This window comes from Mobula hypostoma, chromosome 3 (assembly GCF_963921235.1).
Source record: "Mobula hypostoma chromosome 3, sMobHyp1.1, whole genome shotgun sequence".
Taxonomy (NCBI): domain Eukaryota; kingdom Metazoa; phylum Chordata; class Chondrichthyes; order Myliobatiformes; family Myliobatidae; genus Mobula; species Mobula hypostoma.
Window position 1 is genome coordinate 227,204,162 of NC_086099.1, and position 16,078 is coordinate 227,220,239.

Sequence of the window (16,078 nt, forward strand, 5' to 3'; positions counted from 1 at the left end):
TACACCGTCCCCCCCCTCCCTACCCCTCCCCCCCTCCCTACCCCTCCCCCCCTCCCTACCCGTCCCCCCCTCCTCCCTACCCGTCCCCCCCTGCTCCCTACCCGTCCCCCCTCCCTACCCGTCCCCCCCCTCCCTACCCGTCCCCCCCTCCCTACCCGTCGTCCCCTCCTCCCTACCCGTCGTCCCCTCCTCCCTACCCGTCCCCCCCTCTCCTCCCTACCCGTCCCCCCCTCTCCTCCCTACCCGTCCCCCCCTCTCCTCCCTACCCGTCCCCCCTCTCCTCCCTACCCGTCCCCCCCTCTCCTCCCTACCCGTCCCCCTCTCCTCCCGCCCGTCCCCCCTCTCCTCCCGCCCGTCCCCCCCTCTCCTCCCGCCCGTCCCCCCCTCTCCTCCCGCCCGTCCCCCCCTCTCCTCCCGCCCGTCCCCCCCTCTCCTCCCTACCCGTCCCCCCCTCTCCTCCCTACCCGTCCCCCCTCTCCTCCCTACCCGTCCCCCCTCTCCTCCCTACCCGTCCCCCCCTCTCCTCCCTACCCGTCCCCCCCTGCTCCCTACCCGTCCCCCCCTGCTCCCTACCCCCCCTGCTCCCTACCCGTCCCCCCCTCCCTACCCGTCGTCCCCTCCTCCCTACCCGTCCCCCCCCTCCTCCCTACCCGTCCCCCCCTACCCGTCCCCCCCTCTCCTCCCTACCCGTCCCCCCCTCTCCTCCCTACCCATCCCCCCTCCTCCCTACCCGTCCCCCTCTCCTCCCTACCCGTCCCCCTCTCCTCCCGCCCGTCCCCACCCTCTCTCTCCTCCCTGCCCGTCCCCACCCTCTCTCTCCTCCCTGCCCGTCCCCTCTCTCTCCTCCCTGCCCGTCCCCACCCTCTCTCTCCTCCCTGCCCGTCCCCACCCTCTCTCTCCTCCCTGCCCGTCCCCACCCTCTCTCTCCTCCCTGCCCGTCCCCTCTCTCTCCTCCCTGCCCGTCCCCTCTCTCTCCTCCCTGCCCGTCCCCTCTCTCTTCTCCCTACCCGTCCCCTCTCTCTCCTCCCTACCCGTTCCCCTCTCTCTCCTCCCTACCCGTTCCCCTCTCTCTCCTCCCTACCCGACCTCCCCTCACCCTCTCTTCACGACCTCCCCTCACCCTCTCTCTCCCTTGCCCCCATTCCCCTCCGTCCTCCCCTCTCGCCCCCCACTCCCCTCCATCCTCCCTTCTCGCCCCCCACTCCCCTCCATCCTCCCCTCTCGCCCCCCACTCCCCTCCATCCTCCCCTCTCGCCCCCCACTCCCCTCCATCCTCCCCTCTCGCCCCCCACTCCCCTCCATCCTCCCCTCTCGCCCCCACTCCCCTCCATCCTTCCCCTCTCGCCCCCCCACTCCCCTCCATCCTCCCCTCTCGCCCCCCCCACTCCCCTCCATCCTCCCCTCTCGCCCCCCACTCCCCTCCATCCTCCCCTCTCGCCCCCCACTCCCCTCCATCCTCCCCTCTCGCCCCCCCCCCCTCCATCCTCCCCTCTCGCCCCCCCTCCATCCTCCCCTCTCGCCCCCCCCCCCCTCCATCCTCCCCTCTCGCCCCCCACTCCCCTCCATCCTCCCCTCTCGCCCCCCACTCCTCTCCATCCTCCCTTCTCGCCCCCCCCCCCTCCATCCTCCCCTCTCGCCCCCCACTCCCCTCCATCCTCCCCTCTCGCCCCCCACTCCCCTCCATCCTCCCCTCTCGCCCCCCACTCCCCTCCATCCTCCCCTCTCGCCCCCCCTCCATCCTCCCCTCTCGCCCCCCCACTCCCCTCCATCCTCCCCTCTCGCCCCCCCCACTCCCCTCCATCCTCCCCTCTCGCCCCCCCACTCCCCTCCATCCTCCCCTCTCGCCCCCCCACTCCCCTCCATCCTCCCCTCTCGCCCCCCCCACTCCCCTCCATCCTCCCCTCTCGCCTGCCTCTCCCCCAGTGTTAGTGTTTGTGGCCGTGCCTTGCTGGACACTCGGGGGCTGCTCGCAGTACAATCCTCACTGATTACATTTGACGCAAACGACCCATTTCGATGTAGATGTGACGAAATCTAATCTCCACCTCCTCTCCTCCCTCCGCTCCCCTCAGCACCTCGAGGGTTGGATCACCTCCGCCAGGGACTGGGAGCGGGATCGGGCCGTACTCATTCTCTCCAATCTGCTGGCCTTTTACCTGGAGAAGCTCAACGTCCGGGTGAGTGTGTGACCCATCACCGCCCCCCCCCACGGAATCAGAACACGTTGGTCCTGCGCCTCCTCCGCTCCATCCAGACTCCTCCCCGCCAGAAACCCCTCCGGCTCCAGGGTCTCAAACCTATCCCTCTTCGAAAGATGATTCCTCTGACCTTAAGATCCCTCTCCCCACCCTCTGCACCCTCACCCCACGTGGGAAAGGTTGACTATGTTAGGATTTTATCCCCAGGAGCGTAGGACAATCGAGAGATTTGATCGAAGTGGACAAGACAATGAGGGGTATAGAGAGGGTAAATGCAAGCAGGCTTTTTCCAGTGGGGTTGGGTGGGACTACAACTGGAGGTCATGGGTTAAGGGTGAAAGGTGAAATGTTGACTGGGAACCTGAGGGGGGAACGTCTTCACTCAGAGGGTGGTGAGAGTGTGGAACGAGCTGCTGGTGGATGTGGAGGATGCAAATTCAATTGGAACATTTAAAAGAAGTTTGGATAAGTATATTGGTGAGAGGGGCCAAGTGCAGGTCGATGGGACTAGGCAGAATAAGTTTTGGGACAGACTAGATGGGCTGAAGGGAAGTTTCTGTGCTGTAATGCTCTATAAATATGGACACATGCTCCCAGGGTATAAACACCATGAACATTTGCTCTCGGCAGTATGACCTCAGTGCACTGTTGTAACGAAAGATTTGTACGAGCAGTTTGCTGGACAGGCTTCCCACTCTATATCGTACCTAATTTCCCAATGAAGTCCTTAAAACTCCAAACTAGTCTTTCCTTATAATTCCAAATGGTTCATAAGCACAATAAGATGAGCTCTTGACCTCACGATCTAGCTTTTCGAGGCCTTTGTACCTCGGTACGTGTGACAACATTAAACTGACGCCCCCTTCCATTGTTCCCCAAGGCCATGGTGACCTTCCACAACCTGGGGACAATCATCGGCCGCCTGGTCCCCCGGAGCACCGACCCACTGGTGACGGTACGGCAGAACGCAGTGGAGGGGATTCACACCCTCCTCTGCATCCAGCAGCGATACGCCGGTGAGTGTAAGGACAAGGAAGATGGAGTGTTGGTGATTGGAGGGGAGGTATGTGATGGAGGGTGAGGAGGTGAGGAGGAGGGGGGAATAGTGGCAGGTGATGGATGGGGAGATCACTGCAACCATCAAGAGGTACTGAATTGCAAGTCCCACACCACCAGGTTCAGGGAGTTGCTACCTGCAATCACCAGGCTCCTAAACCAAGGTGGATAACTTCAGTCATCACAAACACAGAACTGACACCTCAGCCTACAAACCCCACTATAGAGTCCAATCCAGACGGACACGACAACGTTTGGGCTCATGAACTGTGGCTCAAACCCAAAGAACACTGAGGCTGTCTACAAGAAGGGTCAGAGACATCTCTATTTCCTGAGGAGACTGAGGTCTTTTAACATCTGCCGGACGATGCTGAGGATGTTCTACGAGTCTGTGGTGGCCAGTGCGATCATGTTTGCTGTTGTGTGCTGGGGCAGCAGACACCAACAGAATCAACAGACTCATTCGTAAGGCCAGTGATGTTGTGGGGATGGAACTGGACTCTCTGACGGTGGTGTCTGAAAAGAGGATGCTGTCTAAGTTGCATGTCATCTTGGACAATGTCTCCCATCCACTACATAACGTACTGGTTGGGCACAGGAGTACATTCAGCCAGAGACTCATTCCACCGAGATGCAGCACAGAGCGTCATAGGAAGTCATTCCTACCTGTGGCCATCAAACTTTACAACTCCTCCCTTGGAGGGTCAGACACCCTGAGCCAATAGGCTGGTCCTGGACTTATTTCCTGACATAATTTACATATTACTATTTAACTATTTATGGTTCTATTACTATTTATTATTTATGGAGCAACTGTAACGAAAACCAGTTTCCCCCGGGATCAATACAGTATGACTATGACTGTGACTCAGCATGAATCAACAAAAGGTCATTGCTTACCACAATCAGACACAGCCAAATGCTGATGTTCATTTGGTATGTAGCAGCAAGAGCAAATCCGACAATTGCCACTAACCTGGGACCACCATGGAGCTGCTATACTTCCTCAGCTCCAGTGAAATGATTGTGCCAAAGGGGCAAACCCATGAGACCAATAAGATACAGAAGCAGATTGAGGCCATTTGGCCTGTCGAGTCTGCTCCGCCATTTCATCATGGCTGATCCATTATACCTCTCAGTCCCAATCCCCTGCCTTCTCCCTGTATCCCTTCATGCACTGACCAGTCATGAATCTATCAACCTCTGCCTTAAATATACCCAATGACTTGGCCTCTACAGCTGCATGTAGCAAAGAATTCCACAGATTCACCACTCTGACTGAAGAAATTCCTCCTCATCTCTGTTCTAAAAGGACACCACTCTATTCTGAGGCTGTGTCCTCTGGTCTTACACTCTCCCACCATTGGAAATATCCCTTCCACATCCACTCTGTCAAGACCTTTCACATTTGACTGCAAATTAACCTTTAGGGAATCTTGCACAATGACTCCCAAGTTCCTCTGTACCTCCGTTTTTTGTATTTACAAAATAGTCAACCCATTCATTTTTTCTACCAAAGTGCGTGACTGTACACTTCCCAACACTGTATTCCATCTGCCATTTCTTTGCCCATTCTCCTTGTCCCCCATTACTCCTTCTGTAGGCTCCCTATTTCCTCAAAACTACCTCCCCTCCACCTTTCTTCCAGTCATGTGCGGGGATAATGAATGGTGATGTGCATGCACTTTGATAATAAATTTACTGACTTCTGCTCACAGAAGGGACAGGTGGAGTGGAGGAGACGGTATGTTATGTGTTCAGACAGGGGAAGAGGCCATTCGGCCCTCTGTGACTGTGCTATTCAGTCCCACCTCGTTCCACTTTCCAGCGGAGGCTGGCAGGGCAGGTTTGTGGCCATTCTGGGTCAGATGGGGGAGTGAGGTCCTGCCTCTCCCCACTCCTTGGATAGAGATCTGAACACAGATTACTCATCAACCCTCCTCACCGTCCTCGTGTAGATCCATGATAATCATCCATCCTCCGGCTCCTCCATGTAAGAAATGCGTCCCGACTTACCCGTACTGGGGCACAGCGGCTCGCCAGAGTTTCTGTCCTGGGCCAGTCTTTCATCTTGTGTAGCCTATCTCCTTGGTGTATCCTTCCTCTCCCAGGAGTTTCAGTAGCTCTGGGTTTTCCCAGGATGGGTTGCTGGTTCCATGTCCAACCCTCCTCTCGCAGCCGGGCTTGGCACCCTCTGTGGCAAAGTTATGGACTTGGATAATAAATTTACTTCCAGCTTTGAGTAGATCAGAAGAGGGCAAGAGGGGGGATAGTGGGCAGTGGGGAGGGGGAGGGTGGGGGAATGAGTAAGAAGGAGATGGAGGTGGTGATGGGGTTGTGGAGGGAATGGGGAAGGGGTAGCTCAGGAGGTGGAGAGGAAAAGGGCAAGTATTCGTGATTGGAGGGGCAGAGTGGACGATGCAGGGTGGGGAGATGGGAGGATGTGGAAGGTGGGGTTGTGTGGGTGTGGGATGCAGGGTGGGGAGACTGGAGGAGGGGTGGATGGGGAGCTGGAAGGTGCGGTTGTGTGGGTGGGGGCAGAGGGTGAGACTGAGGGACAGCGAGAGGACGAGAAGATGGAGATTTAGGAGCGGGACAGAGGAAACAGCTGAAGAGGGAGAACTGAATGGGGAGGGGGAAAGAAGAGTGAGAAGGGTGAGGATGGGAAATGGTGGGGAGGAGGGAATCTTTGGGGAGGCTAACAGGACACAAAGCAATGAATGGGATTGGTCTTTGCTTGCAGTCTGACCCCCTCTGACCTCTGACTCCCTCTTTGACACTTCCCCCCCCCACCCCACTGCCCACAGGATTTGCCTCGGACCACCGAGACCAAGATCTGGAACGCCTCCAGACTCTCCGAGATTCCTTGGACTCCTCAGAGGGCGGGGCTCTCTTCTGTACCTGCTCCGAGATCGGGCAGGTGAGACGGGGTGGGGCGGCCTGAGGGAGGGTGTCTCAGATGGCTCTGGGAGGGGCTGGGACCCTGCCCGTGGACTGTGACCGAGGCGACTGGCAGACGATGAGTGGGGGAGCTTATTGGTGATACAGAGCTAGGTGGCAGTGTGAGACCAGGAGATACCGAGACGGTGAGTTTGAGCTGATTTCATCGACCTGGATACGACAGATCAGGTGGAAAACTATAAGAAATGTGGCTAAAAAAAACAAAACGGGAGTGAAGAAATTGAGGGTTAAAGTGGGAGGGGGGAGAAGTTTAAAGGGAATCCGAGGGGTAAGTTTTTTGACACCGAGGTTAATGGGAGAAGAGGAAGATTAAACTTTATTTATTTAGAGCAGAACAGATCCATCTGGCCCAACCAGCAGCCCCTGGTTTAACCCTTGCCTAATCACGGGACAGTTGACAGTGATCAGTTAACCTGATATCGGAGATCGTTGCCTCTGGGCCTGTGCTGACTGCAGTTTAGAAGAATGAGGTGCAGGGGATCTAGATTTTATCGAGGATAAAGCAGTGGCTGATTGGCAGGAGGCAGAGAGTGGGAATAAAGGGAGCCTTTCCTGGTTGGCTGCTGGAGACTAGTGATGTTCCCCAGGGGTCTATGTCGGTATCGATTCTTTTTATGTTATATGTCAATGATTTGGATGATGGAAGTGATGGCTTTGTTGCAAAGTTTACAAATGATGTGAAGATAGGTAGTGGAGAGGCTCCAGAAAGACCTAGACAAATTAGGAGAACGGGCAAAGAAATGTCAGATGGAATACATTGTCGGGAAGTGTATGGTCATGCACTTTGGTAGAAGAAATGAAAGGGTTGACTATTTTCCAAATGGAGAGAAAATACAAAAAGCTGAGGCTCAAAGGGAATTGGGATCCTTGTGCAGGATTCCCTAAAGGTTAATTTGCAGGTTGAGTCTGAGGTGAGGAAGGCAAATGCAATGTTAGCATTCATTTCAAGAGGCCTAGAAGAGAAAAGTAAGGATGGAATGTTAAGACTTTATAAAGCACTGGTGAGGCCTCACTTTGCTTCCAGGATTGAATGTCTTGTCGTGTGAAGAGTGTTTGATGGCTCTGGGCCTGTATTCACTAGAATTTAGAAGAATTGAAACCTATTGAATGATGAAAGGCCTTGATCGAGTGGATGTGGAGAGGATGTTTCCGATGGTGGGATAGTCTAAGATCAGAGGACACAGCCTCAGAATAGAGGGGCATCCTTTTAGAATGGAGATGAGGAGGAATTTCTTTAGCCAGAGGTTGGTGAATATGTGGAATTCATTGCCAAAGACGACTGTGGAGGCCAAGTCATTAGGTGTATTTAAAATGGAGGTTGATAGGTTCCTGATTAGTCAAAGTGTCAAAGGTTATAAGAAAAGGCTGGAGAATGGAGTTGAGAGGGATAGTAAATCAGCCATGATGGAATGGCAGAGCAGACTCGATGGGCCAAGTGGCCTAATTGTGTTCCTATGGCTTATGGAAGCAGCAGATGGAAAATAACGTGGAGAACTGAGAAATGTGGAAAAAACATAAAAAGAGTCTAGAGCTCAAGGCTGTGGGTTTAAGGTGTGGGGAGTGACCGTTTAAGGAGATGTGAGGGGTAAGATTTTCACACAGGTTAATGGAACAGGATGCCAGAGGGAGAATAGATTAGCGTTATTAGCCACAGGTACATGGCAACATCAACTCTCGCGGGCTGCGCCCAGCATAACCTTCAGACTGTGGTGGTTATTGACGCAGTCGGTGTGTCTCACTGTACATTATGTACGTATGACAAATAAAGCTAACCTAAACACGGGTAAAGCATGGATGAAGTGGGCTGAATGGCCTGTTTCTTTGATTCTGATTCTTCACCTTGTTCCCAGGTGATTGCGAAGTCCATTCCCCAGGGACAGCTGCATCCCCTACTCTTCCTGCTCTTCGAGGGTCTGCTAGATCCCTACCCCAACTGCTCCAGCGCAGCCTCTGTCGTCATGAATACCATCGTCAGGGTCCGGGGCAGCAGCCTCAGCGGCCAGGTCAGTGATCAGTGGGCGACGCCAGCTACCGGTGACCGGGTTAGTGAAGGACTGTGGGCAAGCAGAATCATCGGCAAGGTGAACCGGTGACCCGAAAACCCGGTGAGCAGGGACCTGGCTGCCGGTAACACGGCAGGATCTTCTTTGTAAGCCCACCACCCCAACTGGGGCACAGGCTGCCAAGAGCAGCTGGACAGAGTCCCCTGGCGAGTCTCGGGGCAGAGGGACGTCCATTGGGAACAGCGGTGGAAGAGGAATTTCTGTAGCCTGAGTGTGGTGAATCCACAAACAGCTGTGGAGGCCACTGGGTATATTTGAAGTGTTGGTTGATGGGTTCTTCGTTAGTCAGGGTGTGAAAGGTTAAGGGAAGAAGGGGCAGCAGAGTGGGGTTGAGGGAAATGGATGGGCCACGATGGAATGAAGCAGCTGAATGGCCTAATCCTGCTCTCGTATCTAATGCCCTCTGTCCTGGGTCAGTCTTTTCAAGTTGTCCCCAGGTGTAGCCTGTCTTCGAAGACCCTTCTTCATCCAGGGATGAGGTCTCTGGAGCTTCAGCAACACTCACAACACGCTGGAGGAACTCAGCAGGTCGGGCAGCATCCGTGGAAATGATGAGTCGACGTTTTGGGCCGGAACCCTTCGTCAGGACTGTAGGGGGAAGGGGCAGAGGCCCTATAAAGAAGGTGGGAGGAGGGTGGGAAGGAGAAGGCTGGTAGGTTCCAGGTGAAAAACCAGTAAGGGGAAAGATAAAGGGGTGGGGGGAGGGGAGGCAGGGAGGTGAAGAAGGAATAGGGGAAAACACATTGGGTAGTAGGAGGACGTAGAACCATGAGGGAGGTGATAGGCAGCAGGGGGAGGGGGCAGAGTGACATAGGGATAAGGGAAGGGAGGGGGAGGGAAATACCGGAAGTTGGAGAATTCTGTGTTGATACCAAGGGGCTGGAGACTACCTAGACGGTATATGAGGTGTTGCTCCTCCAACCTGAGTTTAGCCTCATCATGGCAGTAGAGGAGGCCATGTATGGACATATCTGAATGGGAGTGGGAAGCAGAGTTGAAGTGGGTGGCTACTGGGAGATCCTATCTGTTGTGGCGGACGGAGTGGAGGTGCTCGACGAAGCAGTCCCCCCATCTGCGTCGGGTTTCACCGATGTAGAGGAGGCCGCACCGGGAGCACCGGATGCAATAGACTCCAGCATCTGCAGAGTATTTTGTCTCTGGAGCTTCTGTTGGTGTCTCTGTAGCTCTGGGTTTCTTTGGGATGGGGTTGTGAGCCCCGTGCCTGACCCTCGCCCTCTCAGAACTGGGCTCAGGACTGTCCATGGTGGAGATGACAGGGTTTTGTGGAGGGGGATAAACATTCGATGTTTCAGGCCGAGACCCTTCTCCAGGAGGCAGACACACTGTGACAGCTACAGAGAGGGTGCAGCCAGGCAGACAAGGGCCACGGCGAGCTAGACTGAGAGATGAAGAGTTAATCTTTGTCATCCTAAGGCCTGATTTGTCCCTGAGCCTTTTGGAAAATCTGTTAACCACACTCCCACACTGTGGTAATGTCCTTGTGTACGTCCGGTGTTCCGTGTATGTAAAACTGATGAAAAAGGATAATTAGATTCAGATTTATTTACTATGTGCATATTGAAACATGTAGTTGGCATTAACAACTCTCACAACCACTTATTCCTTGGAATACTGAATACCGAGGGGAGATTCGATAGAGAGATACAAAATTATGAGGGTGCAGATAAGGTAAATGCAAGCAGGCCTTTTCTGCCGATGTTGGGTGGGAATACAACCTGAGGTCATGGGTTAAGGGTGAAAGGTGAGAAATTTAAGGGGAACATGAGGGGAAACTCCTTCACTCGAGGGTGGTGAGAGTGTGGAACGAGCTGCCAGTGGAGGTGATGGATACGGGTCGATTTCAACGTTTGAATAGTTTGGGTAGATACGTGGATGGGAGGGGTTCAGAGGGCCATTGTCCGGGTACAGGTCGATGAGAGTTGGCGGTTTAAATGATTTGCTGCAGACTAAGTAGACCAAGGGGCCTGTTTCTGTGCTGTGCTTTTCTGTGAGTATCGTCGCAAATTCCAGACCAACCTAATGTGCCCAGAGCATTCAGCAGATCAACATCAGCCGTGACAAAACAACAACAGCAGCAGAAACCCCTTTCCACACACACTCACACTGAGCACCACACACCCACATACACTCACACACGAGTATACCTGCACATGTGCACACACACTCACTCACGCACACTCATGCACATGCTCTCCCGCTCTCCCTCCCGCCCGCCCTCCCGCCCTCCCTCCCGCTCTCCTTCCCGCTCTCCTTCTCACTCTCCCTCCCACTCCAGCCACAGCTCTACACATCATCCTTCCACGTCTGGAGAGGAGGGATGCTTATGTGAGGATGCAGTTCAGTATTCGACACCATAGTTCCCGCCAGGCTCGCCAAGAAGCTCAGAGACCTCTGCCTTCACCCTGCCTTGTGTAGCTGGATCCTGGGCTTCCTGTCAGATTGCTGTCGGGTGGTAAGAGTGGGCTTCCTCACCTCTGCCCCTCTGACCCTCAACACAGGAGCCCCTCAGGGCTGTGTCCTAAGCCCCCTCCTTTACTCTCTGTATACCCATGACTGTGTCGCCACCCACTGCTCCAATCTGCTAATTAAATCTGCAGATGATACTACATTGATTGGCCTCATCTCAAATAATAATGAGGCAGCCTGCAGAGAAGAAATCACCTCTCTGACACAGCGGTGTCAAGAAAACAAACTTTCCCTCAATGTCATAAAAACAAAGGAGCTGGTTGTGGACTACGGGAGGAATGGAGACAGGCTCACCCCTATTGACATCAATGGATCTGGGGTTGAGAGGGTGAACAGCTTTAAGTTCTCACGTGGTCTGTACACACCGACTGTGTGGTGAATAAAGCACAACAGTGCCTCTTTCACCTCAGACAGTTGAAGAAGTTTGGTATGTGTCCCCAGATCCGAAGAACTTTTTATAGGGGCACAGTTGAGAGCATCCTGACTGGCTGTATCACTGCCTGGTAGCTTTCTGTGTGCTCTGTGTGACTGTATGTGGTGTGTTTTGCACTGTTGCCTCAGAGGAACGCTGTTTTGTTTAGCTGTATGCATGCATATAGTTAACCGCCAGTTAAACTTGGTATTCGTAGAAAATCTCAGTCCTTGCTGCAGTTTCGCTTTCGCTTTCCGGACAGCAGGCAGCAATGTTGCTTCAGTTCTCTGGCCAAGCATAAGACAGGAGCAAAATTAGGCCATTCAGCCCGTTGAGTCTGCTCTGCTGTTCCATCATGGCTGATCCCAGATCCCATTCAACCCCACACACTTGCCTTCTCACCAAATCTTTTGATCTCCTGACCAATCAGAAAACTTAAACATACGCACGGACTTGGCCTCCATCACAGTCTGTGGCAGAATATTCCACAGATCCACTACTCTCTGGCTAAAAAAAATTCCTCCTTACCTCTGTTATAAAAGGTCCCTCAATTTTGAGGCCGTGCCCTCTAGTTCTAGATACCCCCGTCATAGGAAACATCCTCTCCACATCCACCCTCTCTCGTCCTTTCAACATTCAGTAGGTTTCAATGAGATCTCCCCCATATTCTTCTAAATTCCAGTGAATACAGGCCCAAAGCTGCCAAACACTCCTCATATGTTAACCCCTTCATTCCCGGAATCATCCTCATGAACCTCCTCTGGACTCTCTCCAATGACAACACATCCTTTCTGAGATATGGGGCCCAAAACCATTGACAATACTTGCAGCCTCATTAGTGTCTTATAAAGGCTCAGCATTATCTCCTTGCTTTTATATTCTATTCCCCTTGAAATAAATGCCAACATTGCATTTGCCTTTTTTACCACAGACTCAACCTGTTGGGCACGTGGCCAAGTGGTTAAGGCGTTCGTCTAGTTACCTCAAGGTCGCTAGTTCGAGCCTCAGCTGTTGCAGCTTGTTTGTGCCCTTGAGCAAGGCACTTAACCACACATTGCTCTCGTATCTGTGCGAGGAGTGGCGCCCCACACAGACTTCCAATCTGCGCCTTGTAAGGCACGAAAATGCCTGATGCAGGCCTCTCACTCCACTCTTTAAGAAGGGAGGAAGGCAAAAGAGAGGAAATTATAGGCCAGTTAGTCTGAGTCGACGCTCCCCTCCCTCCCAACCTGTAAATTAATGTTCTGGGAGTCTCGCACGAGGACTCCTAAATCCCTCTGCACCTCTGATGTTTGAATCTTCTCCCCATTTAGATAATAGTCCTCACTATTGTTCCTTTTACCAAAATGCATTATCATACATTTCCTAACACCGTATTCCATCTGCCACTTTTATGCCCATTCTTCCAATTTGTCTAAATCCTGCTGCAATTGCCTCCACCTATCTTTGTATCATTTGCAAACTTTGCCACAAAGCCATCAATTCCATTATCCAAAACGTTGACAAACAATGTGAAAAGCAGGGGTCCCAATACTGACCCCTGAGGAACACCACTAGTCACTGGTAGCCTACCAGAAAAGGGCCCCTTTTACTCCCACTCACTGCCTCCTGCCTGTCAGCCATTCCTCTATCCATGCCAGTATCTTTCCTGTAACGTCATAGGATTTTATCTTGTTAAGCAGCCTCGTGTGGCACCTTATCAAACACCTGAAAATCCAAGTAAATGACATCCATTGCCTCTCCTTTGTCCACCCTGCTTGTTACTTCCTCGAAGAACTCTAACGGATTTGTCAGGCAAGATTTCTCTTTACAGAAACCATGCTGACTTTAACTTATTTTAACATTAATCTCCAAGTACCCCGAAACCTCATCCTTAATAATAGACTCCAACACTCTCCCAACCACTGAGGTCAGACTAACTGGCCTATAATTTCCTCTCTTTTGCCTTCCTCCCTTCTTAAAGAGTGTAGTGACATTTGCAATCTTCCAGTCCTCCAGGACCATGCCAGAATCAAGTGATTCTTGAATGATCATGACCAATGCATCCATTATCTCTTCAGCAACCTCTCTCAGGACTCTGGGATGTAGTCCACCTGCTCCAGGTGACTTGTCCACCTTAAGACTTTTGAGTTTGCCTCACACTTTTTCCTTTGTAATAGCAATGGCCCTCACTCCTGCTCCCTGGCACTCACAGACGTCTGGCACACTGCTAGTGTCTTCCACAGTGAAGACAGGTGCAAAGTACCCATTAAGTTCATCTGCCATTTCTTTGTCCCCCATTACTACCTCACCAGCATCATTTTCCAGTGGTCCAATATCAACTCTCACCTTTTTACTCTTTATATAACTGAGAAAAACTTTTAGAATCCTGCTTTATATTATTGGCTAGTTTGCCCTCATATTTCATCTTTTCCCTTCTTATAGCTTTTTTAGTTGCCTTTTGAATTTTAAAAGCTTCCCACTCACTTTTGCTACATTATATGCCCTTTCCTTGGCTTTTATGCATTCGTTAATAGTGTTGGCGTGTGGCCAAGTGATTAAGGCATTGGTCTAGTGATCTGAAGGTTGTGAGTTTGAGCCTCAGCTGAGGCAGCGTGTTGGGTCCTTGAGCAAGGCACTTAACCACACATTGCTCTGTGACGACACTAGTGCCAAGCTGTTAGTCCTAGTGCCCTTCCCTTGGACAACATTGGTGTCGTGGAGAGGGGAGACTCCCAGCATGGGCAACTGCCGGTCTTCCATACAACCTTGCCCAGGCCTGCGCCCTGGAAACCTTCCAAGGCGCAAATCCATGGTCTCACGAGACTAACAGATGCCTATTTCTATTTAACTTCCCTTGTCAGTCATGGCTGCCTACCCTGCCATTTGAGAACTTCTGTGGGAAATATCTATCCTGCGCCTCGTGAACTATTCCTAAAAACTTCAGGCGCCTCTGTTCTGTCGTCATCCCCACCAGTATCCCCCTCTGATCCACCTGGGCAAGCTCCTCTCTCATGCCTCTGTAACTCCCTTTATTCCATTGCGACACCGATACATGTGAGTTATCCTTCTCCCTCTCAAGCTGCAGTATGCATTCAATCATATTATGATCATTACCTCCTAAGGGTTCCTTTATGTTAAGCAGATTAATAAAATCAGGGTTTTGCACAACACCCAATCTAAGATGGTCTTTACCTGAGAGGTTCATGCACAAGCTGCTCTAAAAAGCTTCCTGATCATCCAGTCATCTCGTAGGCATTCAACAAATTCCCTCTCTTGCAATCCAACACCATCCTGATTTTCCCAATCCCCTTGCATATTGAAGTCCCCTGTTACAATTGTGTCATTACCCTTATTATATGCCTTTTCCAGCTTCATTTGCAATCTCAACCCCACATCTTGGCTACTATTTGGAGGCCTATATATGATTCACATGATGTTTTTTTAACCCTTGCAATTCCTTAACTCCACGCACAAAGATTCAACATTCTCTGACCCAATGTCACCTCTTTCTAAAGATGTAATTCCATCTCTTACCAACAGAACCACGCCCTGCCTATGCCTTCCTGCTTGTCCTTTCAGTACAAAGTATATTCCTTTGATGTTAAGCTCCCAACTATAACCCCACCACTGCTGGGTCAAAATCAAAAGAAGGTAACTTGTTATTGAGAGCAATATGTGGAAAACCGGTGGAACTCAGCAGGCCAGGCAGCATCTGAGGAGGCAAATCTGCAGTTGACATTTCAGTTTGAAATTCGTCATCTGTCCTGATGACTTGAAACGTTGACTGCCCGTTTCCCTCCACAGATACTGCCTGACCCACTGAGTTCAGGTTCAGCTCTATCGTCAATGATGTGACATTTGTTTCTCTGTGTCACTGAGACAAAACTCACTCGAAATGACAACAGTAAGTAGTGCGGAAAAGGGATGGGTTCACGGACCGTTCAGATATCTGGTGGTGGAGAGCCCGAAGCTGTTCCCAGCTTGTTGTGTCTTCACCATTTCACTCTGCCGTATCTCCAGCCTTGTCAGTGAGAGCCTGTGTTCAGCAAAGGCTTCAGCTCTGCGATCCTCCAAAGTATCCCCTGGTAGACAGAGGAGAAAAGCAAGGACGTGATGTGAGCCTTCACAAGCCGTTGCTGTTTGGGTTCCACATCTAAGAAAAGATGTGCTGGATGTGCTGGCATTGGAGAGGGTCCAGAAGAGGTTCATGAGAGTGATTCTGGGAAGTAAAGAGGTTGGATGTGGGTGTTTGATGGCTTTGGGCTTGTACTCACTGGAGTTCAGAAAAATGAGAGGGATCTCATTGAATGTTGAAAGTCCTAGTTAGATGTGGGGAGAATGTTTCCCATGATGGGGAGTCTAGTTCCAGAGGGCACAGCCTCCGGATAGAAGGACAGAGAACAGAGAGGAAGGGTGACTTTTTAGTCAGAGGGTGGTGAATCTGTGAAATTCATTGCCATGGAGGGGAAGGCCAAGTCATTGAGTTTATTTAAAGTGGAGGTTGATAGGTTCTTGAGTAGTCAGGGCGTTGAAGGTTATGGGGAAGAGGCAGGAGAATGGGGGTTGAGAGGGATAGTAAATGATTGATCGGCTGAAGGGACTGGTTCTGCTCCGATGCCTTTTGGCTTCGTGGACTGAAGGGGGAGAAGCCGCTCCTTCTGGTAACTCTCTGCGGTTTCTCACAGTCTCACACAGAGCACTGGCCGTCCCAAGCTGTGATGCTTTGGTTCAGGGCTGGGTGGGGGAGAGGGAGGAGAGTGAGGAGGGGAGGGTGAGGGAAGGGGAAGTTGAAGGGGGGGTCGGAAGGGAGGGCATGAGGTGGAGGGAGGTGGGAGGGAAGTTGGGAAGGAGAGAGGGGGTAGGGAGGGGAGGTTGAAGTTGGGGAGAGGGTGTGGAGGTGAGGTGGGAGGGAAGTTGGG

General features: G+C 52.2%; 1 protein-coding gene across 2 annotated transcripts in view; it reads left to right on the forward strand.

The window, feature by feature from the left end:
- mroh1 (maestro heat-like repeat family member 1) overlaps window positions 1-16,078 on the forward strand; it is a 141,921-nt gene that overhangs the window by 96,968 nt on the left and 28,875 nt on the right. For both annotated transcript variants that reach the window (XM_063044670.1, XM_063044671.1), the window contains 4 exons: window positions 2,073-2,177; window positions 3,079-3,214; window positions 6,062-6,174; window positions 8,066-8,218. In XM_063044670.1, the coding sequence (XP_062900740.1) occupies window positions 2,073-2,177; window positions 3,079-3,214; window positions 6,062-6,174; window positions 8,066-8,218 (507 nt within the window). The remainder of the gene's footprint in view (window positions 1-2,072; window positions 2,178-3,078; window positions 3,215-6,061; window positions 6,175-8,065; window positions 8,219-16,078) is intronic.